The sequence below is a fragment of the Neofelis nebulosa genome, chromosome 10, assembly GCF_028018385.1.
Source record: "Neofelis nebulosa isolate mNeoNeb1 chromosome 10, mNeoNeb1.pri, whole genome shotgun sequence".
NCBI lineage: Eukaryota > Metazoa > Chordata > Mammalia > Carnivora > Felidae > Neofelis > Neofelis nebulosa.
Genome location: NC_080791.1, coordinates 57824541 through 57851644, shown reverse-complemented (window position 1 = coordinate 57851644; position 27104 = coordinate 57824541). Strand labels below are relative to the sequence as shown.

General features: G+C 38.1%; 1 protein-coding gene across 11 annotated transcripts in view; it reads right to left on the bottom strand.

Moving 5' to 3' along the window:
* C2CD3 (C2 domain containing 3 centriole elongation regulator) overlaps window positions 1–27104 on the bottom strand; it is a 144567-nt gene that overhangs the window by 81479 nt on the left and 35984 nt on the right. For all 11 annotated transcript variants that reach the window (XM_058687784.1, XM_058687791.1, XM_058687786.1 and 8 more), the window contains 9 exons: window positions 25814–25961; window positions 22013–22161; window positions 20776–20982; window positions 19008–19120; window positions 12835–12953; window positions 10272–10394; window positions 5637–6131; window positions 2812–2963; window positions 782–1025 (listed from right to left, as the gene is read on the bottom strand). In XM_058687784.1, coding sequence (XP_058543767.1) covers window positions 782–1025; window positions 2812–2963; window positions 5637–6131; window positions 10272–10394; window positions 12835–12953; window positions 19008–19120; window positions 20776–20982; window positions 22013–22161; window positions 25814–25961 — 1750 coding nt within the window. The remainder of the gene's footprint in view (window positions 1–781; window positions 1026–2811; window positions 2964–5636; window positions 6132–10271; window positions 10395–12834; window positions 12954–19007; window positions 19121–20775; window positions 20983–22012; window positions 22162–25813; window positions 25962–27104) is intronic.

Sequence of the window (27104 nt, the reverse complement as noted above, 5' to 3'; positions counted from 1 at the left end):
CTGAACCGAAGTCGGATGCTCAACCGACTGAGCCACCCAGGCACCCCTGATTATCTTTTTTTTAATTAAGACTTTTTAAATGCAGTTTTACATTCACCCCAATTTTTTTTTTAATTTTTTTTTTTTTTTTTTTTAACGTTTATTTTTGAGACAGAGAGAGACAGAGCATGAATGGGGGAGGGTCAGAGAGAGGGAGACACAGAATCTGAAACAGGCTCCGGGCTCTGAGCTGTCAGCACAGGCGCCCGATGTGGGGCTCGAACTCACGGACCGCGAGATCGTGACCTGAGCCGAAGTCGGCGCTCAACCGACTGAGCCACCCAGGCGCCCCTCACCCCAATTTTTTAAAAGGCAATTAATTAACCGTTAGTGAATTAGAGGATTAAGAGGTGGCTGTCCAATTAGAGTTTCTTTATAGATTCAAAAAGCTCAGAGGAACACAGATATACATTTAAATCATAAAAAATAAATAATTCCTTTAATCTACAGCAAGTATTAGGGTGCAAATATGTTTCTTTTCACTAATGAAATAATGATCTGGGGCAATGGTTTCACTAAAACATGCAAGATAAAATGAGATTATGGAACTTAAAATTTGGCAAAACAATAGATCTTGTGCGCTCACCACACACACCAAAAGGTAACAAGGTGAAGTGACTGATAACGTTAATTGGCTTCATTATGGTAACCATTTCATAGTGTTACATATATCAAAACATCATGTTGTATACCTTAAAATGAGATTATGGTTTTTATAAATAATCAAGTGGTTAGTGACTACCATAGTAACAGATGCTATAGACGGCTGGTCCAGAAAATGGGCTGGCCTAGGGCTGAAGGGTGGAAGTGTTCCTTCATTCTTTAATCTTTGTAGTGCCATTATCTGATCTGAAGAACCCATGGCTAAAAAGACGCGAAGACTCCCATTTTGGTGGCCTGAGAACACATCAATCACAGGCATGTAGCTGTCAACAGCAACAACTGGGTACTGAGCATCAAGCAGCAGGCGAGAAATTTTGGGATCTCTAGAGGAAGAGAAAGTATGAATGAGCAAATAATAACCATCAATCATGTCTCAGTGTTGCTGCTGCATTTCCTACTTGGCTTATTTTCTCAGTTTGTTAAAAATGGGTCTACAGCTAGAAAAGTAATAGTGGTCTGAAAAAACATCATTCTACCGTAACTCATCAAATAAAAATTCCCAGGCAGGTAAGTTCTAACGTAGCAATCTGAAAGCAGGGGATGTGTCTGATTTATCTCTGTTATCATCATGACCCCAAGCCCAGCATCTGGGACTGAGAACTATCCCAGTACAAGCTTATTGAATTGCATTATTTTACAGTGTGTTCAACTTGAAAAAGTATGGACTTTGGTGTCTGGCAGATAAGACTTGGATAATATTACCAATAACATCTTCCATCTATAATCCTTCTAACACTGCAAAGGTTGATATTATCCACTATTAACAGATTTAAAAAGTCCAAATGCTCATCAGACCATGCTAAATCTTAGCTCTGCCACTTAATTGTTGGATGACTCTAAGTAATCAACTTAACATTTCTAAGTCTGTTTCGTCTTCTGTAAAATGTAGGTAATAAAACTTCCTCAAAGGGCAGTTAGGACTAAGTCGAGGAAACAAATATAAAATACCAACTACAATACTTAGTACACAATAAGTTCTAAGTACCTGGTAGCTATGATTATTTTATGCTCTGTCAGCGAAGAATGGGGTCTAATGAAATGAGAAGGGAAGGGAAATACCAGACTACACTAATATCACAAGCAAAAAAAGGGGAAAAAGCCAAAGCCTACAGTTGACAGTGGCATGATTCCAGTAGCACTCCTTAGCCTGACCATGCTCTCCAGTGCTACCATCATAAGTATTTCACTGTTCACAGAAGGCTTACCCATTTATTTTCTCACTGGATTGTCACAATTGTGCCACAAGGGAGACAGGGGTCTATCATCACCCTCATTTTACAGATGATGAAAATAAAGCCAGAGAGGTTGATTTTTTCAAGCCAAAGGACAAGCTTCCTCATTTGTAAAAAGGGGATAATGATAATACTTCCTGGGTTATAGGAAGGCTCACATGAAACAGTGCACACTAAAGTGTTCTCTGTAAAATGTAAAACACAACATTTAAAACACAGCACCATGAGAAAGCTCTTAGAAGTCAGTGCTAAAATAATTAAAAATCAGTACCTTGAACCAAAACAAAAAATTAACAGTCTGTAGTGAGGACAGAAATAACCTCCAGATAAATCAATACCCTACTGAGTGATAAGTGAGGTACAGTGATCAAATCTGTAGGTCCAAAAGACAATACTCAGTAGAGAAATCATGCAGATAGCTGATGGGAATAATCATCATGTTTTTGTGACAGAGATAAACCATTAATTTTGTGAGGTGATAACCTTTGGTAGTAGAGCTTCTTGGTGAAGCAGTAGAACTCTCTGGGTTCTAAGCCTGGTTCTACTACTTACAATAAATTTAACAAGTTATTTAAATCCTCTGTGCCTCTGTTAACTCATCTGTAAAATAGGGGAAATAAAAGTTACCTGCCTTAGAAAACTGTTGTGAGGATTAAATGACTTGATGTATGAAAGGTTCTTAGCATAGGGCCTGAAACATGGTAAGCAGTATCTGTGAACTGTTTTAACATAGAAAGAGCAGCCACTGTGGTGACACTGAGAAAAGTCCTCCAAGGTATTATTGGGCTAGTCATGTTTGCAAACCCAAAGAATTCCTCTTCAGTCCAAACAAAGTTAAAGATGTAAAGTAAAGAATACTCCAAAAGATCCTATTTACTTGAATGACACGTAAAACTGATGGAGGGGGAGTTTCACCAGCCCGAGCAACTTGTCCTGTCCTGGGCTCTGCACCTTGTTCCAAGTTTCAATTACCATCACATTGTTCTTCAGCCTTTCCAGGTATTTGGAAGACAGAGAGACAGGAATCACCTGGGGAGAGGAACAATCAAAAAAACAACACAAAAACCAACACCTGAGAAAAAGGATCAATTTATACTTTTATTCAACAAGTACTAACTGAAAGCCATGCACAGTGCTAGGAACTGAAGACATTAAAATAAAACCCACTCTGTATTCTCAAGAGAAGCTAGTCTGGTGTAAGAGACCAATTAAGGCCAAATACAAAATGGTAATAGTTCTCTGATGACAAAGGTCATATAGATGGGGCTTTGAGGACACAGACATATCAATGACTGCACTTGCCTGCCTCATCCAAGCCTTTTTAAGGCAAAATGACCTATTTGTAAATCCCTGCGGAAAGACAGATGTTTCTGAAAGAAAGATGGCTACTGACTAGACAAGGGCTGAGCACCTAATCAAAGGGCAGCCAGCCCACTGGTTGGATGCAATGGCCTAATGCAAAAAGCTCTGCCCAATCTTCCATCATGGTAAATAACAAGTCAACTGTTCATTTGGATTTCCAATGTAAAATTATTTGAGAACTGGCCAGCCAGCTGGTAGATGAAAGAGAAAGAAAAGTCACGAAGAGAAGCAGAGATCTGCAGCCAAGAGCGAGTCTGTTTCCTTAATGGCAGAATGAAGGGCCCACCAATTTGAAGTGACCTAAGCTGCAGTATAACTGCATCAGCAGAGAAGAGATAAGCCCCATGATGAAATCAATAGAACATGAAAGGAAAAAGGGTGAAATCAGAAATTAGGTAAGGCAAGATGACAGGAAGACACCAGAAGAGCAGAGATCCTGAGCAGACCTACTTTTGTATCCATCTAAGAAACTCCAATTACATAAGGTACCTGAGCACATTTCTGTTCTGTGAAACTAAAAAAACTAAAACATAGCGACCTAACCTACAAAGGAGAGATTTCAGAGAAAGCTGCTGGCAGAAAGTAACACTAAATTCTTAGGGATAAGCAGAATAAAGTTAACCTGTCTAAAAAGTTCTACCTAATAGGAGTCATGAAGGGTGAGAAGGAAATGTAAGGCAGAGGAAAAGCACACGAAAAGACACAGAGGTAGGGAAAAAGAACATTTAGGAAACTGCAAGTAGCTGAGCATAGCTGGACTATCTAGTGTGAAGGGAAGAGTGACAGGAGTAGAGACTGGAGAAGTACAGTCAGGCAGTTGTTAAATGGGCTTATAGTCCAAACTAAACATCTTACCTACTCTGAAGGCTATGGGGAATTACTGAAAAGTCTAAACCAGGGGAATAAAATACTCAGGTTAATATTTTAGAAAGATCATTCCTATTGGTACAAAAGGAATGGACATGGAGAGACCAGAAACAGACTAGACTGAAGGCTATTTGGAATGAGAAAGAGGGCCTGAATGAAAGCAGTAGCAGTCGGGTTGAGTGAGAGGATTTCGTCTGGAGAATGAAGTTTGCAGCATCTATTGGATTTGGTGAATAAATATGTAATAAAGAATCAAGGATACCTTTCAGGTTCTGCTCGGGTTTCTGAGTAGATTACAATATGAATTAGGGCAGATAGGAGAAGGAGGAACAGATTTGGAAGGAATAATAAATTCAGATTCAGACACATTTGAATTCCTTCTTTCATTTACATACCTTTACTGAATACCTGTGATATGCCAGGCCGTGCATTAGGTTCCAAGTGTAAAGTGCTTTTGAGACATTTGGGGATGATGACCAGCAGTTACATAGAGAGATCAGAAACCTGAGGGAATGTCTGGCCTACGTGGAAGTATAGATTTGGAAGTTATCTTCATAAAAATAATAAATGAAGCTATGGGAGTGGAAGGAGTGACCATGGGAAAAGCGGGTTGGTTTGGAACAGTGCCAAGAATAAAAGTAATGCAGAGGAGTACCAGTAATTAAAGGTAAAAGAAAGGGAGAAAGGAGTGCTGGGGCCACCACTCGTTTCCTAGTTTTCCTGCTGTCCCAAAGACCAAAAAAGAGCTGTTGTTGGTTCAGGAAGAAAATAAGAGAGTGGAGTTACAAAAATCAAGAAAGGAAACTATTTTTTTTTTTTTAAAGTTTGTTTATTTTGACAGAGCAAGAGAAGAGAACATAAGCTGGGCAAGGACAGAGAGAGGGGGGTGGAGAGAGAGAGTCCCAAGCAGGCTCTGCACTGTCACCATAGGGCCCAATATAGGGCTCAACCTCATAAACTGTGAGATAATGAACTGAGCAAAAATCAAGAGTCAGACATTTAACCAACTGAGCTGCCTAGGCTCCCCAAAACAGGAAACAATTTAAGCAATAGCATCAAATTCTACAGAGAAATCAATCCAGATAAGTATTAAAACAAGTAGAGGAATAAATTAGAGAAAAAATTAAAAAAACAAAAAGCTTGGAGATATAGAAAAGAAAGGGGAAAGTTTAGTTCTAGAGGAAGGATAAAGGAATAGAATTCAGAACTCAGGCAAAAGAAACAGTGGGAAACCACAACAATTGAGACAGAAGAAAATGAAGACACAAAAAGTTTTAAAATGTTGATAGTGTCTTTTCCTCTTCCCATCCCATAGTGGGAATGGATCTGCACACCAGCTAATTACAAAGGTTTCTCCCAGTCTGAACATTCTAGGTTTCCTTTATAATGGAATTATGATTTGGGAAACATACTTGTCTCCCACCTCCATATAGCCCTAATAGATATAGAAGGTTAAGATATGTACAAAGTTACCTGAGAAAAGTTGAAGACTGGTTGTGTTGTGCCCCATGCGATGATAGATCTGGTGACTTCCTCTGTGCTGAAAAGTTTGCAATTTAAATAAACATTGCATGGCGGAGGTTTGTCAGATTCTCCAGTAATGAAATCTTTCCCATCGGCCACCATCAACAGCACATGCAACAGCAAAGCACTCTCTTTTGTTGACCCATCTGTCTGATTTGCTAAATTGTGAGAGGCTGGCACAGCCATGAAGGTTGAAGGATTTGGCACAACAGGGCTTGGTGACTTTGGGTTGGAGAGTATCAAATTCTGTACTTTCTTTGCAACTTCTTCGTGAATTTGATTTAGGTTCTCTGGATTTTTAGTACAGGTAACATGTTGATCAGGTTCTGATAATGTCTGATCTGGACTTGTAAGAGTACAAAGTGGGCCATGTTGGGTGCTGTTACGTAATTTAGTATTCACACAAGTGAAATCCTTGTTATGTACAACAAGCTCCACAGTTACCTATAAAAACAAAAGGAAGAGAGTTAGTGGGCCTTCTGAAATCAGAATCAGAATTTTGGAGCTAGAGGCAAATCAGATTATTAGAAAATAATTAACTCATTCTCAAATACCATAATAGTAGGAACACTAACAGTCTGTATATACATTACCTTATCAGGATTAAGAAAAGCTAGACAGATGATTTGTCAACGATATAAGCTGAGCCTAGAACATCATCTTGTGCCAGAAAATAAGGATGTGCTCAGAAAAGGATGCAGATATATCAGAAGAACACAGAATTCAGTCAAAGGAGCTCACATGGGCCAAATCTGGGACAATTTGAGCATCAAAAAGAACAATAATAGTAAAGGACAATAACACTGAATAATGTAAAAAACCATGAGTCTATACCGATATAAACAAACATGGGAGAAGGGACAACTCTTCTGTATAGCAGAATGCAATCAGTAAATACATAAGGAATGGAGGAATTAGAAAATCATCATCTTACAATCATTGTAGTAATAAGTGATTCAGGTAAACCACAGTGGAAGACATTCTACACATAAAAGGTCTCACTTAAAAAAAATCAAAGTACTGAAAGACAAAGAAAGGTTGTAAAACTGTTCTAGACTAAAGATTAGAGAGACAGGACAAATGTAATGGATAATCCTGGAATGGAAAAAAAAAAATCTTTACATGGAAGTATTGGCACAATTAGTGAAACTTGCATATGGACTACAGACATTATCAATGTTAACTCTATTTTTATAATTGTACAGTGTTTTGTATAATGTTCTTGTTCTTAGGAAATATAAGAATTTAGGGGGGAAAGAGGCATGATGTCTATAACATTCTCAAATACTTCAGAACAAAAATTGTGTGTGGGTGTGGGGGAGAGTGCATAGGGAGACAAAGACAGACAGGAAGAAAGGGAGAGACAGGAGGTAGATAATTATAAAGCAAATGTGACAAATGTTAGTAATTGGTGAGTCTAGGTAAAGGGTATGTGAATTCTTTGTTCTATATTTGCAATTTTTCTCTAAGTTTGAAGTTATTAGGGATAAAGGGGACTTGCTGTTCCCTTTATTTAAAATCCACAGCAAAGTTATTTCACTCTATTGAATACGGACAGCAATCTATCTACAACGGTACTTCTCTCAACAGAACCAGGACAGAAACAATTTCTAGTCCATCAGTTCTATTAATTCCTCTTATCTGGTTTTAACCTTGCAGTCCAGAATGAAAGAGGCAAACAGAAAATAAAATTTTGATAGGGGAAGAGTAATGTGATATTAATTTTTTGCAATGACAATCACACAAGTCCTTAAAACTAACTGGTATTTATTATCAAGAAGACCAGGAAGGAGGCAGAGAGGGCTTTCAAGAGGAGGCAGCAGCGTGAAAATCAAGATTAAAAGCATGGAGGTATGAACCATCATGATACCTTACTAATTCTTTACATAGTTTGATATGGCTACTGGTAAGGAAGCTGCAAGTGGTATGTTAGGGCCACATAGTGAGCCCTGTATTTTATCTTTTGGATAATGGAGAGCCATGGAAATGACATGGGTATGGCTGTGATAATTAAAAAAAGATTTTTTTTTATAATTTTTTTTTTTTTTTAAATTTTCTGAGAGACAGGGTGAGACAGAGCATGAGCAGGGGAGGGGAAGAAAGAGGGGGAGACCAGAATCTAAAGCAGGCTCTAGGCTCTCAGCTGTCAACACAGAACCTGACGTGGGGCTTGAACTCACTAACCATGAGATCATGACCTGAACTGAAGTCAGAAGCTTAACTGACTGAGCCATCCAGGTGCCCTGGCTGTGATTTAAAAGCTCACCAGGACAATAAGACAAAGCCATACTGAAGCTACACATTCAAATTCTGCTACCTAAGAAATCCTGCAGCTTCTTAATACAAGGAAAGAACCCTCTCTCCAACAAATTATATATCAGAATTCATTCCACCAGGCCACAAACTCAGCCACTTCTCTCCTTGTTCCCTGTCACTACTCTAGTCCAAGCCATCAATTATCTCTTTCCTGGACTAATTCAACAGTCTCCCTATTTTTCTTCTTGCCCCCCACAATCTATTGTCCACAGTTATCTTTTAAAAATGTAAATCAGGGGCACCTGGGTGGTTCAGTCAGTTAAGCTTCCGACTTCAGCTCAGGTCATGATTTCACAGTTTGTGGGTTTGAGCCCCACATCAGGCTCTGTGCTGACAGCAAGAAGCCTGCTTGAGATTCTCTCTCTCTCCCTCTCTCTGCCCCTCCCTGACTCACACTCTCTCAAAATAAATAAACTTAAAAAAAAAGTCAATCAGATGTTTTTCTCATACTTCAAAGTCCTTTCATGGCTCGAACGATAAAATCTACACTCTTTATGCTGACCTACAAAACTCTGAATGATATGGCTACTGAGTGCCTGTCCAATCTTACTCTCTACCATTCTCCTTCTTGGCTCACTATTATATGGCAACATTCTTGCTTTACGGCCTTTGCCTGTGTTATTCCCTTTCTCTGGAATGATCTTTCCTCTGCTTTTTACTTGGTGGCCTCTTCTCCTTCTTCATATCTTACCTAAAATGTTACTTTCTTAGAGAGACTTTCTCTGACCACCATTGTCTATTTCCTCCCAGGTATTCACTATTATATCATACTGTTTATTTTCTTCACAGTAATTCTGCTGCCCTATTTTTTTTTCAACATATGAAATTTATTGTCAAATGGGTTTCCATACAACACCCAGTGCTCATCCCAAAAGGTGCCCTCCTCAATACACATTACCCACCCTCCCCTCCCTCCCACCCCCCATCAACCCTCAGTTTGTTCTCAGTTTTTAAGAGTCTCTGATGCTTTGGCTCTCTCCCACTCTAACCTCTTTTTCTTTTTCCTTCCCCTCCCCCAAGGGTTTCTGTTAAGTTTCTCAGGATCCACATAAGAGTGAAAACATATGGTATCTGTCTTTCCCTGTATGGCTTATTTCACTTAGCATAACACTCTCCAGTTTCATCCACATTGCTACAAAGGGCCATATTTCATTCTTTATCATTGCCACGTAGTACTCCATTGTGTATATAAACCACAATTTCTTTATCCATTCATCAGTTGATGGACATTTAGGCACTTTCCATAATTTGGCTATTGTTGAGAGTGCTGCTATAAACATTGGGGTACAAGTGCCCCTATGCATCAGTACTCCTGTATCCCTTGGGTAAATTCCTAGCAGTGCTATTGCTGGGTCATAGAGTAGGTCTATTTTTAATTTTTTAAGGAACCTCCACACTGTTTTCCAGAGTGGCTGCACCAATTTGCATTCCCACCAACAGTGCAAGAGGGTTCCCGTTTCTCCACATCCTCGCCAGCATCTATAGTCTCCTGATTTGTTCATTTTGGCCACTCTGACTGGCGTGAGGTGATATCTGAGTGTGGTTTTGATTTGTATTTCCCTGATGAGGAGCGACGTTGAGCATCTTTTCGTGTGCCTGTTGGCCATCCGGATGTCTTCTTTAGAGAAGTGTCTATTCATGTTTTCTGCCCATTTCTTCGCTGGATTATTTGTTTTTCGGGTGTGGAGTTTGGTGAGCTCTTTATAGATTTTGGATACTAGCCCTTTGTCCAATATGTCATTTGCAAATATCTTTTCCCATTCCGTTAGTTGCCTTTTAGTTTTGGTGGTTGTTTCCTTTGCTGTGCAGAAGCTTTTTATCTTCATAAGGTCCCAGTAGTTCATTTTTGCTTTTAATTCCCTTGCCTTTGGGGATGTGTCATGTAAGAAATTGCTGTGGCTGAGGTCAGAGAGGTCTTTTCCTGCTTTCTCCTCTAGGGTTTTGATGGTTTCCTGTCTCACATTCAGGTCCTTTATCCATTTTGAGTTTATTTTTGTGAATGGTGTGAGAAAGTGGTCTATTTTCAATCTTCTGCATGTTGCTGTCCAGTTCTCCCAGCACTATTTGTTAAAAAGACTGTGTTTTTTCCATTGGATGGTTCTTTCTTGTTTGTCAAAAATTAGTTGGCCATACGTTTGTGGGTCTACTTCTGGTCTGCTGCCCTATTTTAACAGAAGTGCAAGAGGAGAGGCCCTGATTTTCTTGTTCATGCTAGCCAGTGATGCATGCTCTGTAAATACCTGACTACCTGAATGTATATCTATGTACCTTAAGGGGGCCAAGTGGAGTCTGACCATTTTCCTGTCGCACTGGAAGCTGGTTACTGAAAGAAAGCAACTCAGACTGAATGACACTTCGTAAAGGCATTGATGCAGATCCGATGGCTTCTGGCTGAGAGAAGGAAAGAAAAAATTCAGGTTAACTAAAGACAAGCCACGGGAGATTTTAACTGAAGTGACAACATAGGACAGCTTAGAAGAGAACCCATGCTTTATGAAGTAAATAGCTTAACTATTTGACGAAGGCAACTTTAAGTGGGAATCTATATTCTGACATATTTTGGTCCCCATTCTGGGTTTTATTACTTCTCCCTGGAAAATTATAGAGAGTTTCATAAGTCACCAAGAGTTTGGAAGATTATTTTTTTTTTTATTTTTAAGAGTTAATGCTTTACAAAAAGTTTTCAACTTCACTTATAAAAATAAAAAAATAAAATTTAGATGATACAAATTTTTGCCATTAGGCTAGTAAAATTACAAAACTTAATATATCTCATGCTATCAAGGTTATGGAAAAACAGAGGCTATCATATGTGTGAAGCTGGGAATATAAACTGGCAACATACTTCTGGACCACAAATTTGGCGATAAAAATATTCACTCTTTTTTTTAAAGTTTATTTATTTACTTATCTTGGGGGGAGGGAGGAGCAGAGAGAGAGGGAGAGAGAGAACCCCAAGCAGGCTCTGCACTGTCAGCTCAGAGAGTAATGTGGGGCTCAATCTCAAGAACTGGGAGATCGTGACCTGAGCCAAAATCAAAAGTCAGACATGCTCAACCGACTGAACCACTCAGGTGCCCCTTAAATATTTACTCTTTTGGGGCGCCAGGGTGGCTAAGTCAGTTAAGCGTCTGACTTCGGCTCAGGTCATGATCTCACGGTTCGTGGGTTCAAGCCCCGCATCGGGCTCTGTGCTGACAGCTCACAGCCCAGGGCCTGTTTCAGATTCTGTTTCTCCCTCTCTCTCTGCCCCTCCCCCACTCGCGCTCTGTCTCCCTCTGTCTCAAAAATAAACATTAAAAAAAAAAATTAAAAAATATACTCGTTAGCTTAGTAATTGCTTCTGGGAATTTATACTAAAGAAATAAGAAACACATAAAAAACTTACACACAAATATATCTTAAATATTTAAATGTCTTAAAAATTAACAATTAGAACCAGAGGTCCAATAATCAGGAATTATTAATTATAGACCATACTGCTACAATGCAATAATATGTAGCCATTAAAATGATGTTTACAAAAAGTCTGAAATAATATGACCAATATCTGTTTTGATGTTTGGTAAAATAGGGTATTAAGTTATATATAGTAAATCTTCAAATATTTATAAAGATAATGTTAAACTTTTTAAAAAGCAGGATAGGGGCGCCTGGGTGGCGCAGTCGGTTAAGCGTCCGACTTCGGCCAGGTCACGATCTCGCGGTCTGTGAGTTCGAGCCCCGCGTCAGGCTCTGGGCTGATGGCTCGGAGCCTGGAGCCTGTTTCCGATTCTGTGTCTCCCTCTCTCTCTGCCCCTCCCCCGTTCATGCTCTGTCTCTCTCTGTCCCAAAAATAAATAAAAAACGTTGAAAAAATAAATAAATAAATAAAAAGCAGGATAAACGCTGTATACAAAGTTATCCTAATACTGCCAAAGATTTACACATGTATTGTATTCATTTGGAAAAAGCAAAGGGAAAACAAATATTAACAATAGTTATTTCTTGGTGATAGGATTATAGACAATTTTTGCTTTTCAAAAATATTTTTTCAAGTTCTCTGCAAAACACATGTATCATTCTCTTATTAGAAAGAAGTCATTAGCTAGATGATTCAATGTAAATATACTGAAATGTTTACAGAGGTTGTCTTGAGGTTGTAGAATTATCTTATATTATTTATATCCTCTGAAAAAACAAAAAAACCTCAAGTTATATTCCTCATGCGATCCATACCAAATAAGAGGTCAAAGATTAAAAAGGCTACCATTTAACAAAAAACTGTTCATGACATAGTTTATTGATTTATGTTGTGCCAACTGCAAGTGCATTTGATAAACTTGGAATAAGCTGGTCAAAACTGCTATCCACATTATATTTTCTTGGATCTCTACATATTCTGCCTGGAAATAGGAAATAAGAGTCTTAAATTAAGGCTAATAACCTATATCAATTTAAGTAGTCACCTCTCTGTAAGCAGGGAATACAGTGAAAAGGTTAAGAACTTAGGATCTGAAGTCAGAAAACTTGAGATGAAGTTCTGCCTGGCTTTGTCTTTTATTAGCTTGTGTGATCTTAGACAAGTTACTAAACTTCACTAAATCTGTTTGTAAAATAAAGATAATAATGTACCTAATTCACAGAGTTGTAATGATTAAATTTGATAGTGTGTTCGTGTAGTGCTTTTAGCATATCTGACTTATAACAAATAGTAAACAGAAATTAGAATTAAGTTATTAGTGCCATTTGAGCCTGGAGAAATTCCTAGTTTAGGTAGGAATATAATTTTAAGTATGCTCTAATTCCTTAGTATAAATGGTAAGGCAAAGGTTAAAAAGACTTGAGATACCTTTTTCTGTGGGGTTTTCTTTGTGTAAATTTGGAAAGTGAGGTTGGAATTCCACCAGTGTTCTATCATTGGGCCACCAAACTGTACTGGAAACACAGATCGCTGCTGGAATTTCACCACTGTAAGGAGAATCAAACACATAAGCACATGTCAGGCTACCCAATTAGACCAATCATCAATCCATGCTTTGACACCACCCACCTCCTTTTTGATCTAACTAAAATCTCTTTCAGAAATCTAGTCCATGTAATTTCCTAAAGGTGTTAGTGGTATAGGGATTTAAGGAGCAGATACAAAGAGAAAACCCTAGGTATGACACATGGAAGATAAGCAGTGCTATGTTGCTCTAGTTTTGCTATGAGAAATTCATGTCAAGCACATGAGCACAGGATGCGAAAAAAAGAGATCTTCACTGGGTGTAAGGTAATATGGTTTATTGTTTTTCAAAGACAAGTTGGTAAGCAGTATAACAAAAGAAGGGGTTGGGCTGGAGGTGGGACAATGAGGGATAAATGAAGAGAATTGAATCGAAAAGTGTAACAACAAAAATGAGTTTAGCTTCTGGCTGAAGACTAGGGGAGGGGACTCCTACTATCATATTCACACAGGGTGCCAGGTACTGATGTTACTTGGCAGTGTTGTTAGGCAGGGTAAAGCTGTCTCTTAGATGGAAGGGAAGGGGTTTCTGCTGTAATAACAAGTGTTAATGGGATAATGTAGTATTTGAGTTTGTGCTCACTGCTATGGGGCTTTAACAGATTAAAAAAAAAAAAAAAGGAATCTGGGATTAGAATCAAAGAATATAAGTTCCAGCTCCAGTTCTGTTACTTGCTAGTGACCACCTCAACCACAATTTACCACCTGTAAAATGATCTTCCTGTTCATTCACTTCTATACTCTTAAAATGGATGTGGAAAACCCTCACAAGGCCCAGTTACAGAGAGACTTGCTACCTCTGGTATTCACTCAAACTGCTCATTTTGGTCTACTGATCAATTTTATTCATCTTCGCCATCATTTTTTTAACTTTATTTTTTCTATGTTCTTAAAAACTTTTAAAAAATAAAACGTTTATTTTTTAACGTTTATTTATTATTTAGAAACAGAAAGAGGCAGAGCATGAGCATGGGAGGAGCAGAGAGAAGGGGGAGACACAGAATCTGAAGCAGGCTCCAGGCTCTGAGCTGTCAGCACAGAGCCCGATGTGGGGCTCAAACTCACAAACCAAGAGATCACGACCTGAGCCGAAGTCGGAGGATTAACTGACTGAGCCACCCAGATGCCCCAACAAAAAAAAATTTTTTTAAGTTCATTTATTTTGAGAGAGAGTGCACACATGTGCGAGTTGGGGAGGAGAAGAGAGACAGAATCCCAAGCAGGCTCAGCACTGTCAGCACAGATCTCAGCACTATGATCCTAAGCCAAAATCAAAAGTCAGATGCTTGACCAACTGAGCCACTCAGGCGTCCCTCATCTTTGCCATCTTAATTCTTGACTCTGTATACTTCTCTTGGTACTCATAAACAGGATCTGGGTCTTCTAATCTGGATCCACACAGGAACTGTAAACAAAAGGTCTGAGCCCAGGAAACCCACACCCAAGAGACCAGTTTCCCCGATTTTCCTACCAGGAAAAGGGAAGTAAGACAACACCCATAGCTCATCAGTGTGCTGAAAGGACTGAGGTAATAGATGAAAAAGCACTGTGGATACCAAAAAGTCTTTTTTGTACAAACCAAACTATTTCATTCAGATTTTTCCTCACCATCTAGGTACATTTTTAGCACTATATTATCTTAACTGTTTCTAAAGCTTGTGTTTTTGTTTTTACCACCATAAAAAGCGAGTTAGGTAACAATGGAAAAAGAAATCATGTAAATAAATTGCTAAACAATGTCCCAGAGAAGTTATTTTTTAAGAGCTGGAAGGGTGGAAAATAAGAGTTGGAAGGTTATCTTGAAAATACCTAGTCCAATCCATGTTACTGTTAAGAGAGGCCCACAGATGAAAAAAGTGATTTGCCTAAGGTCATACGATTAGTGTGTGGTATAAACAGAACTAGAATCTGTCTTCTAATTCCTGGCTTGATGCTTATTCCACACCTCCAATATGATCTTTTACAGAAGGACATGGGGAGAACTCAACTACCGTGGCCAACAATAATGATAGTAATAATTGAAAAGCAATACAGACTAAGAGCACAGAGCTTGGAATATAAAATGTTCTAGGTTCAAATTCTAGTTCACCAATAAGCCAGTTGTATGATCTTAGACAAGATACTTGATTGTTGTTGTGTATTTGTGTTTTAATTTATGAGTGAGACAGTCATAAAGGACTGAGTTTTTTTGTTTTTTTTTTTATGAAAATCAGTTAAATGGTTAATGTATATAAAACACTGAGTTGAATTCTTGGCATGTAGTTTAGTGCCCCGTAAATGTGAGCTACTATTTGTTACATACTATTTTAGAGATTAATGCTTTTATATTCATTATCCTATTTGACTGTCTATCAATCCCTTGTGTCCTTGCTTTGCAGGTACTACATTAACTGAAACTCATGTGCCTTTGCTGTATCTCAATTTTATAGATGGGGAAACTGAGGCTCAGAGAAATTTTAAGAAAATCACCAGATGTGACACAGGTAGATGGAGATAGAAGCGAAGATCGGAGAAAATGATCCAACATTTTTCTCTGCATATAGGGGTTTGATAAGTTTTAAGCATATTAAAGCTCCTCAAATATACTTTCAACCAGCAGGATCAATTATGCATTCCTGAATGCTCTGAACAAACCTCCATAACAGCTTCTGTTGCTGTCAGTAATTTAAGTGTTCAGCCAGAAGTAAACATATGAAAAATTTTAAATGCCCTAATTCTTCCTTTAAGGTGATGGGGAAAGTAACACCAACACATCCTAGTAAAAATATATTAAATTACTTTAAGTGCTGTTTTTAAGAGTAAATAAGTACTTTTAATGTTTGTGCTGGATATACTCACATCAAATGAGAAATGATGCATGTACAAAATTATTCTACTGAGGTACCTTTTTTTTTTTTTTTTTTCAACGTTTATTTATTTTTGGGACAGAGAGAGACAGAGCATGAACGGGGGAGGGGCAGAGAGAGAGGGAGACACAGAATCGGAAACAGGCTCCAGGCTCTGAGCCATCAGCCCAGAGCCCGACGCGGGGCTCGAACTCACGGACTGCGAGATCGTGACCTGGCTGAAGTCAGACGCCCAACCGACTGCGCCATCCAGGCGCCCCTGAGGTACCGTTTTTAACAGTAAAATTGAAATAACTTAAATATTGATATATTAATCAAGGCATGTTTATTTTTTTTATGTTTATTTATTTTTGAGAGAGAGTGCGAGTGGGGGAGGTACAGAGAGAGAGACGGGACAAAGGATCCAAAGTGAGATCTGCGCTGACAGCACAGAGCCTGATACAGGGCTCAAACCCACGAACCATGAGATTATGACCTGAGCTGAAGTCAGATGCTCAAGTGACTGAGCCACCCAGGTACCTCACAATAAAGGGTGTTTAAATTATGGCATATGCATACCATGGAATATTATGACTCAGAAAGGACTAATGAAAAAATTACTAAGATACACTGTTAAAGACAAGGTGCAGAACAGTGCATATAGTATGCTAATACTTGGGTAAAAATGGGAGGGCGAGAAAGGATAAACATATTTGCTTACATATGCATAAAATATCTTAGTAATAATATAAAATTTACAACACTGCCTACAAAGATTTTGACCAAGTAAATGGATTATATCTAGTTAAAATAATAAATAGGGGCACCTGGATGGCTTAGCCAATTAAGTGTCTGAATCTCAATTTCAGTTTAGGTCATTATCTCATGATTCTTGAGTTCAAGCCCATGTTGGGCTCTGTGATGACAGCCTGGAGCCTGCTTGGGGTTCGTTCGTTCTCTCTCTCTCTCTCCCTCCCTCCCTCCCTCCCTCCCTCCCTCCCTCCCTCTCTCCCTCTCTCTCTGCCCCTCCCCTGCTCATGCTATCTTTCTCTTTCAAAATAAATAAATAAACATTAAAAATAAATAAATGAAACAAAATAAAAATTTAAAAATCCAATGTTACCATGCCATATAGGAAAGTCACTTGAATGTATAGGAGAATTAGGATCATATCTCTTACTTCTCAAATTAGCTCCCAGAGAAAGAATTCCACACTGATGAACAGTTCATGGATTAAATTGAATAACCAAGGCAAAGATATTCACAAAATCTGTTTGAAAGTTATATAACTTTGGATGACAGGAACATAAATGTTTATTATAGTACCCTTTTAAGCCTTTTACTTTTTTGTAAAAATACTTAAAATAGAAAAAAAAAAGACAATACCAAAAGTGCATGCAACAAAAGAAAAACTAAACTGGACTACAGCAAAATTTAAAACTTTTGTGCTATAAGTGATACTTTTTAGAAAGTGAAAGGACAGCGTGTTAATGGGAGAAGATATTTGAAAATCATAGCTCTCATAAGGGTCCTATATCCAGAATGTATAAAGAATTCTTACAACCCAGTAACAAAAACTTAAAAATGGCCAAAGGACTGCAACATTTCTCCAAGATATACAAATGGACAGTAAGCACATGAAAACATACTCAACATCATTAATCATAGGGTAATACAAATCAAAACCCCAGGGAAGGGCACCTGGGTGGCTCAGTCAGTTAAGTGTCTGACTCTTGATTTCAGCTCAGGTCATGTTCTCACAGTTCGTGGGATTGTGCCCTGCGTTGGGCTCTGTGTTGACAGCACAGAGTCTGCTTAGGATCCTCTCTCTCTCTCTCTCTCTCTCTCTCAAAATAAGTTTTTTTTTAAAAATTAAAAAACCAACCAACCAAACAAACAAACCAAAACCCCACAGTGAGATAGTACTTCATAATCCCTAAAATGGTTAAAATAAAAAATAATGAAAGACAACAAGTTTTGGGGAAGATGTGGAGAATTGGAACCCTCCACACATAGTTGCTGAGAATGTAAAATGGTGGAGCAGCTGTTGAAAACTGGCAGTTCTTCAAAAAGTTAAAACATACAGTTATCATATGACTCAGCAATTCCACTGTTAGGTATATACCCAAGGGAAATGAAAGCGTTATGTCTACACAAAAACATGTACACTAATGTTCATAAGCATTATCCACAATAGCCAAAAAAGCAGAAACAACCCAAATGCCCATCAGCTGATGAATGGATAAACAAATGTGGTATAGCCATACAAGTAAATATTATATAGCCATAAAAAGGAGCAAAGTACTGAAACATGCCATAACATATAGCAAATTTGAAAATATCATGGTAAGTCAAAGAAGCCAGTTACAAAAATCACATATTGTATGATTCCATTTATATGAAATGCCCAGAGTAAAATCATAGACAAAAAATAGATTAGGGATTGCTTAGTGCAGGTGTGGGTGGAGACAGGAAAATGAGGAATGAATGCTAATGAGTAAGGAATTTCTTTTGAAGTGATGAAAATATTCTAAATTAGATCATGATGATTACACAACACTTCGAATATAATAAAAATGATTGAATTCTTCAGTGGGTTCAATGAACACTTCAAATAGTTACACTGTATAGTATGTGATTGTATCTTGATAAAGCTGTTTTAAAAAGAAGAATAAAAGAGGGGTGCTTGGGTGGCTCAGTCAGTTAAGCATCCAACTTTGGCTCAGGTCACGATCTTGTGGTTCACGGGTTTGAGCCCTGTGTCAGGCTCTGTGCTGACAGCTCGGAGCCTGGAGCCTGCTTCTGATTCTGTGTCTTCCTCTCTCTCTGCCTCTCCCCTGTTTGCACTCTGTCTCTCTCTCTCTCTCTCTCCCTCAAAAATAAATAAACATTAAAAAAAATTTTTTTTAATAAAAAATAGAAGAAAAATGGCAATAGTTGAACAAACATGCTCTAAGCATCAGGAGTTCTGCATTCTAGTCTCAGGTATGTTACTGACTTCCTGACTTGAATCAGAAGAGTCCTAGCACCTCTAGGCTAGTTTTCTCACTTATAAAATAAAGGAATTAGAGTAGATTCATCTCAAAATACTTTCTAAGATTCTACGGTACTATAAAAGTCAGATGAGTATTTAGGGATTGAAAAATTCTTCCACAGCCAAAATGTCTAAGGAGCAGAAAACCAGTCTCTTACTTCCATCTGTAATTTTACTGGAGGCAAGTCGAACGACCTCAGTGATCAAAGCTGTTTTTCCCAATCCGCCTTTAGAAAAGCCCACAGGAAAGTGATATTCCACAAAGAAGGTGCTAAAAATCAAAAGCAAAAAAGGTGATTAAAACATAAACCAAATAACAAACGTATTTACTGCCTGATCAATCCTACATATCTTTCAAGGTCCTATTTTCAGCACCTCAGATCCTCAGAGGCCCTATCTCTTCTCTTCAAAGCCTTCAACTAGTCCTTTCAGGCAGAACTTCCTGTGCTCCCATAGTTTGCGCTCTCTCTCTCTCTATTACTGACACATAATTGACATATAACGTTGTATTAGTTTCAGGCATACAGCATAATGATTTGACTTTTGTATATGTTGGAAAATGATCACCACAGTAAGTCTACAAATTTTCTACAGCACTTTAAATATAACACACCTATTTTGGCTCCTATATTCCTGTGTTATATAGATAGCCATTTAAATGTGTTTCTTTTCTAGATATTTGCAAATGACACATCGGACAAAGGGCTAGTATCCAAAATCTATAAAGAGCTCATCAAACTCCACACCCGAAAAACAAATAACCCAGTGAAGAAATGGGCAGAAAACATGAATAGACACTTCTCTAAAGAAGACATCCGGATGGCCAACAGGCACATGAAAAGATGTTCAACGTCGCTCCTCATCAGGGAAATACAAATCAAAACCACACTCAGATACCACCTCACGCCAGTCAGAGTGGCCAAAATGAAGAAATCAGGAGACTATAGATGCTGGAGAGGATGTGGAGAGACGGGAACCCTCTTGCACTGTTGGTGGGAATGCAAATTGGTGCAGCCGCTCTGGAAAGCAGTGTGGAGGTTCCTCAGAAAATTAAAAATAGACCTACCCTATGACCCAGCAATAGCACTGCTAGGAATTTATCCAAGGGATACAGGAGTACTGATGCATAGGGGCACTTGTACCCCAATGTTTATAGCAGCACTCTCAACAATAGCCAAATTATGGAAAGAGCCTAAATGTCCATCAACTGATGAATGGATAAAGAAATTGTGGTTTATATACACAATGGAGTACTACGTGGCAATGAGAAAAAATGAAATATGGCGTTTTATAGCAGCGTGGATGGAACTGGAGAGTGTGATGCTAAGTGAAATAAGCCATACAGAGAAAGACAGATACCATATGGTTTCACTCTTATGTGGATCCTGAGAAACGTAACAGAAACCCATGGGGGAGGGGAAGGGAAAAAAAAAAAAAAAAAAGAGGTTAGAGTGGGAGAGAGCCAAAGCATAAGAGACTGTTAAAAACTGAGAACAAACTGAGGGTTGATGGGGGGTGGGAGGGAGGGCAGGGTGGGTGATGGGTATTGAGGAGGGCACCTTTTGGGATGAGCACTGGGTGTTGTATGGAAACCAATTTGACAGTAAATTTCATATATTAAAAAAAATAATAAATAAATAAATAAATAAATAAATAAATAAATAAAAAATAAATTAAAAAAAAAATGTGTTTCTTTTCTGACTATAAAGTATGTAACAACAGAGTCAGGGTCTTAGTTGCCTTTATTCTCATGCTCACCTAATATCATGCCCAAAACCTAGTGAGGGATTTGTTATATTTTTGTTGACTGAATGATTCATATGAAAGCACTTTATAAATCATAAAATGTTATACAATTATTTATCATTATCATCAGATACACTTTGCAGAAATGTCAAATTTAGCTCTTCCATATTAGAGATGTACCGCTTTGTTGTTGCTGTCACGTTAGGTGGTCTCCCAGAAAAGCTTTTTTTGCCAGAGGTCATCTGAGGACTATCTGGAGGGACCCTCATTGTTTCGATGATAATTCTGACGGAATGTGTTCTACCCAAAAGGGCCAGTCTATCCACACTTAGTGTCATCACTCGGGCATCTTCTGGAGTTTCTGATATCTGTTGTTCAACCAAATTTCTGCAAGGAGTTAATATAGACAGTGAAACAGACAGTCCGAGGCCCAACATGAAATAATCTAGTTTGATAGGCAAGAAAATGAAAGAAGAAGGGCAGCAAGTATCTTAATTCACAAGTTATTGAGGATTGAGAAATGACTTCAATCACCAGAATTCTGGTCCTAATCCACAGTGAAAGAAATTTCAAAAAATGTTAAAAAACATTCTTGTAATCTGGGCACCTGGGTGGCTCAGTTGGTTGAGCATCCGACTTCAGCTCAGGTCCTGATCTCCCAGTTTGTGAGTTTGAGCCCCACATCAGGCTCGCTGCTGTTAGCACAGAGCCTGCTTCAGATCCTGTCCCCTACTCTCTCTGTCCCTCTCCTGCTCACATTCTCTCTCTCAAAAAACAAAAACAAAAAAACATTCTTATAACCTAAAGGCTTGTCTCCACACAAGTATAAAAACTGATGTTACAGAATTAGATTTTCTACAAGGAATACAGACATTACTTCAGTTACCCACTACTTTAACATAACTACTATCATCACTTTAGTGTACTCCTTTTCATTTTTCTTTACGTATATTTTCCACATAAATGTAGTGCAGCACACATTCAACCCCGAATTCTGCTTTCTCCCTTACCCATTTTACTGTATCCATCTTTTCATATTATTACACTTAAAAAAATTTTTCTTTTGAGAGAGAGAGAGAGAGCGAGAGAGCACAAGCAGGGAGGGGGCAGAGAGAGAGAAAGAGAGAGAATCCCAAGCAGACTCCACACTCAGCATGGAGCCCTATGTGGGCTCGAGCCCATGACCCTGGGATCATGATCTGAGCCAAAATCAAGAGTTGGACACTCAACTGACTGAGCCACCTAGGCTCCCATATATTATTACACTTTTAAGGATGGTAATACTTAATGAATTATTGTAACTCACTTAACCAATATGATAGTGTTGGGGAAATACAAGTCACTTACTTTAAGACATCTTGTGAAAATAATCTGACTTTGCTTTTGCCTCTAGATAAACATTAATGGAGAGGCTCACCTATTTTTCTTCCCCGCTGCCCTCTTTTTCAACTTATCATTTGACTCCAGAACCTTGGGAGATATGGCAAGAGCTTCTGACTGGTTCATTTTTTTAGAGGAGACAATATCGTCTTCACTGAAGGAATCACTGATGCTGGTATCCGATTTCTATGGGGGAGAAGAAGCAAAAAGAGAGGCACTAAAAAAAAAAACTGGTAATGAAAACATTTCTCTAAAAGTAATCAAAACCTTCTCTGCACATATATAAGTCTTTTAAAGAGATAACTAATGCCAGGGAGATAATCCCACATTTCTCTTGGTATTTAAAAATAACCCACAAGTTCAGTTCAAAGAAAATAAATGAAAACAGATTCTTCTTTCAAATTCTCAATAATATCATTACTTATTTACTGCCGACTATGCATCTAGTACCAAAGGCAGATTCCAAAGCCTGTATTTCTACCACAATTTGAGGCAAAATGGTACAATGTCATGTACCTATATGAATGCAAAGACTCAACCTTTTTTCACCACTCCATACTACTAGTAATTCATTCTACTCTTAATCTTGCTAAGATGAACTGTTTATTATATCACAAATTCTATTAATGGAGGAACCAGTTGCTAAGCCCCCTGTAATTAAATTTTATTTGGAGAAAAAGGAGCTACCACAATTTACTGATCAGCCCTTTCTATCACAAAATGCAAAATAAAGAGAGAAGACAATTTAAATTTTAAAAAAAATTAAAAAATATCCAAATTAACAAAAATTTTTGTTAACATAAATGCAGAATAGATCCAATGTCATTTTAAGTTTATCACCTCCACCTCACTTTTTTCAGCATCTCAGGGTGTATATTATATTGACCTGTGACAAGGGTAACAGTAGTTAAATAAGCATGATAAGAATGTCCTTTAAGGAAAAAGAACAACTTTTTCAAGAGGAAATTACAAAGCTTTTTATTCTTAGGTTTTTCTTTATTAAGTGCCAGCTTTTAAAAATGGTTATAGACAAGACATTCAAAATTTAAAAGTGTCTAACAGCCTGAAGGAAAAGACAGTAAATATAAACTAGATTGTTTAAAAACTAAGAATTTTAGGAACCAAAAACACAGGTGAATAATGCTGAATTCTAAGCTGTGGATATTATTCACTATTAAGACCATCAAACACTGACCCTGGGGAAGGACATGAGCATTCTTACTCCTTTGTTTTTCCACTGCATTACTGGTTCACTCCTTTCCATCAGCAAATCTTTTCTAAATTATTTTGTTCAAATAGCATGGGGATTACTTAGTGCCATTCATGCACTTATTTATTCACTAAGTACTGAGTACTCAAAATTCATCAGGCTTTTATGTACTGGTAATACAAAAATAATGCAGGTATGTTCTTGCTCATGAAGAACTGTCTCATATAACACGGGCTGTGATAGAGGTATGTGCAAGATCCTGTGGACATTCAGGTAATAAATTCTGTGTGGGGAAATCTAGGATGGTTTCTTCAGAGAGGTGATCAGTTATTTTCAAAGAATAAAGAGAAGTAACCAGATGTGTAGAAGCATTTCAACATTCAAAGGAGAAGGATCAGTATGAGCAAGAAATAGAGATAAAAAAAAAAAAGCTAGAATGTCTGAGGAGTGATGAGACAATCAGTGTGACTACAGGGTAAAGGGCAAAAGTGGGAAATGAGGTTAGGGAGGTAAGTCAAGATCAGATAATAATGCCATGCTTATGGCTTATGAGATGATGTGGTCTAGTGGGAAAAATACAGGCTTTTCCCCAGATAGACCAGGGTAAGAATTCTATCTCCGTCACTTAATTACTAGTAATTAACATCTCTAAGCGTTTATATCATGATAGGTAAAAGACAACACTATCTTATAGGGCTAGTAAAAGAAATGATGAATTTAAAACATTTGGCACAGTACTCAAAAATAATAGATAACTTGTAAATTCCCCACCACATCAAAAATGTATAATAAAGGGGTGCCTGGGTGGCTCAGCTGGCTAAGCGTCCGACTCTTGATTTTGGTTCAGGTCATGATCTTGCAGTTTGTGAGTTCCTGTCTCAAGTTGGGCTCTGTGCTGAGCATGGAGCCTGCTAGGGATTCTCTCTCTCTCTCTCTCTCTCTCTCTCTCTCTTTCCCTCTCTCTCTGCCCCTCCCCCACTTGCTCTCTGTATCTTTCTCAAAATAAATTTTAAAAAATAAATAAGCCTTAAAAAATGTGTAATAAAGATAAATTCCCTTTCCTTCTTATCCCATAAGTAACATAGCATCAGTGATGATTTTTAATATAAAAAGTCATGAAATCCTAATAATTTATAATGCCTTTGAAATCCATCTCTTCCTTTCCAGCCCCATTGCTGCCACTCTCTTTCAAGCTCTCCCTCTAATACACACCTCCAATAACCCAATGGTTTCCAGTCTGTGGTCTCCTGTTCGCTTCCACGTATTCTCCCCCAAGTTAGCTCCCTACATTAACATTCCTAAACCACCATCTTGATCATGTCATTTCCTCCTCACCTGACATTCAAAGGCTGTCACAGAAAGCAATAGGCTAGCCTGCCTTATTGATGATGGCTTTCCCACAAAATTTCTCATCAATTCAAATTAGATCCCTTGCAATGCACAAATTTCTTCTCTAGACAGGTCATTCTTTCTATTCCCATTTCATATCTTTTCTCTACTTCTCTAGACACTATTTTGCAAGTCTCAGTTAAAACCCCCTAATCCACATAATGTCCTTTCCTGAGAATCTCATGTTAAAGTTCTCCCTGTTTCCTCTGACCTTGGTAACTCTTGTCTTACCACTGAGCTGATATAAACTACCTTCTATTTTCAGTTATCTTTGACCTGGAGAAAAGAACAACCAGGAGTATGACAGCAATCTTCATAAATATAAATGTTTACTTATGGAACAGGGATTGGACTTATTACATATAGACTCTATAAGAGGGCACATCAATGAATAGAACATATAGCTTGATATAACAAAGAACTTTGAAAATGCTAGAACTACCTGGAAAAGAGAATGTCTTATTTTTTTTTTAAATATTTATTTATTTTTGAGAGAGACAGAGCACATGTGGGGGAGGGGCACAGAGGGAGGGAGACACAGAATCCAAAGCAGGCTCCAGATTCTGAGCTGTCAGCACAGAGCCCGATATGAGGCTCGAACCCACGATCCATGAGACCATGACCTGAGGTGAAGTCAGACGCTTAACTGACTGAGCACCAGGCGCCCTGAGAATGTCATGTCTTAAGGGTCAGTAGAGGTATTTGACACCTGTGAGTAGAAGTGTTTCTGGTATATTTTGAAAAGATACCAGTTGAGGTTGGTTTTGAGGGTATGCCTGCATTAGCTCTTCCTTAGAAGAGGTCTAAGGAAGCCACATACTAATACCATAGGCTTTGAACTCAGGTAAAGTTGAATTTTAACCTTGGCTCTAACATGTGTCCTTGGACAAAATTCTTAAATCTGGTTTATTTTTTTTTTTTTTAAGTAGGTTCCATGGGGCTTGAGATCAAGAGCCGGATGCTTAACTGACTGAGCCACCCAGGGCACCCCCATCTTTTTTTTTTAACTAAGCCCTATACCCAACACGGGGCTTGAACTCACAGCTCTGAGATCAAGAGTCGCATGCTCTACCAACTAAGCCAGCCAGTTGCCCCTAAATTCTTAACTTTACTAGGCCTGTCTCCTCATCTGTAAAATGAGATATGTAAAATGGATAGCTTTCTGTCTGGCAACATGCCTGCACCTAATAATATTAATACTCATGTTCAATTCCCAAAGCAGCAGGTTTAATGACTTACAGGTGCCGTGTAAAATAAGCTCTCCAAGAGACTCTGGTCATACTGAGGGTCATTCAGCTCACTGCTACAATACACATCACTCCCAGGAGATGGGGAATCTGGAGGAGAGCCTAGCCCATTCCAGTAATGACCTTGGGATAATTCAGCACTGTAGAGATAAGAAAAACAAAGCAGAAGAACTTTAAAAGGAGCTTCAGTTCAACTGTATTTTTTTAATTAAAAACTTTTAAGTTTCAAACATAGAAGAAATGTGTTAAGCAGAAGACTCACATTAAACAGAAGGACTATCTGATAAGTATTTTCATATTGTATTCCCCCTCCTCTGGGATGATAACAGCTAGTATTTAAAAAATACACTACTGACACTGATTGTGATCTCATTTATTTAACAAACATTTTTCTGGGCATCTATTATGTGCCAGGCAAGGTGTTTGTTAGGTCTTGAATGATACAGAGATGGCTAACTAACTTGCTGTATATTCTTGCACTGCTTATGACCTAACAGGGAGAAGAAGGTAAAGAATCAACTATAATTTAATGAGTTAAATGCTTATGCTGTTTTTGTGAAGAATTCATAAATAAGCCTTTTTCCATTAAGCAAAAATATGTGTATTTTGGGTTAATTATGCAAGATTAATTCTATGTGTGATATAGAAATAAGTAAAACAGAAACCCTACTTACAAAAAGTTTGTAAATTAATAAGGAATATAAGCATACAAGTATGTATATATTTCATTTGTTTTTGTTTCTCGTATAGTAACTAGCACTGAATGAACATCTGTAAATGGATTTATTGAATTTATTTAAAAAAATTTTTTAACGTTTATTTATTTTTTAGAGAGATAGAGTGTGAGTGGAGGAGGGGCAGAGAGAGAGGGAGCCAGAATCTGAAGCAGGCTCCAGGCTCTGAGCTATAAGCACAGGGCTCGAACTCACAAACTGCGGGGTCATGACCTGAGCCAAAGTCGGACGCTCAACTGACTGAGCCACCCAGGTAATGAACCGGTTATTAATAATAAAAGCAATAATATTTAGTAAATACTTAATATGTACCAGGTACCATGCTAAGCATTTGATTTATTATTAATTCTTTCAATTTTGCTTCCCATTCATGCTAGTTGCTATAATTTTACCCCCCCTCCTTTTTTTTAAGTTTATTTAAGTCATCTCTACACTCAAAATGGGCCTCAAACTGAAGACCCCAACACCAAGATTCAAATGCTCTTCCAACTGAGCTAGACAGGTGCCCCATCCTCTTCTTTAATTTCAAAAAAAACAAAAAAAAAAAAA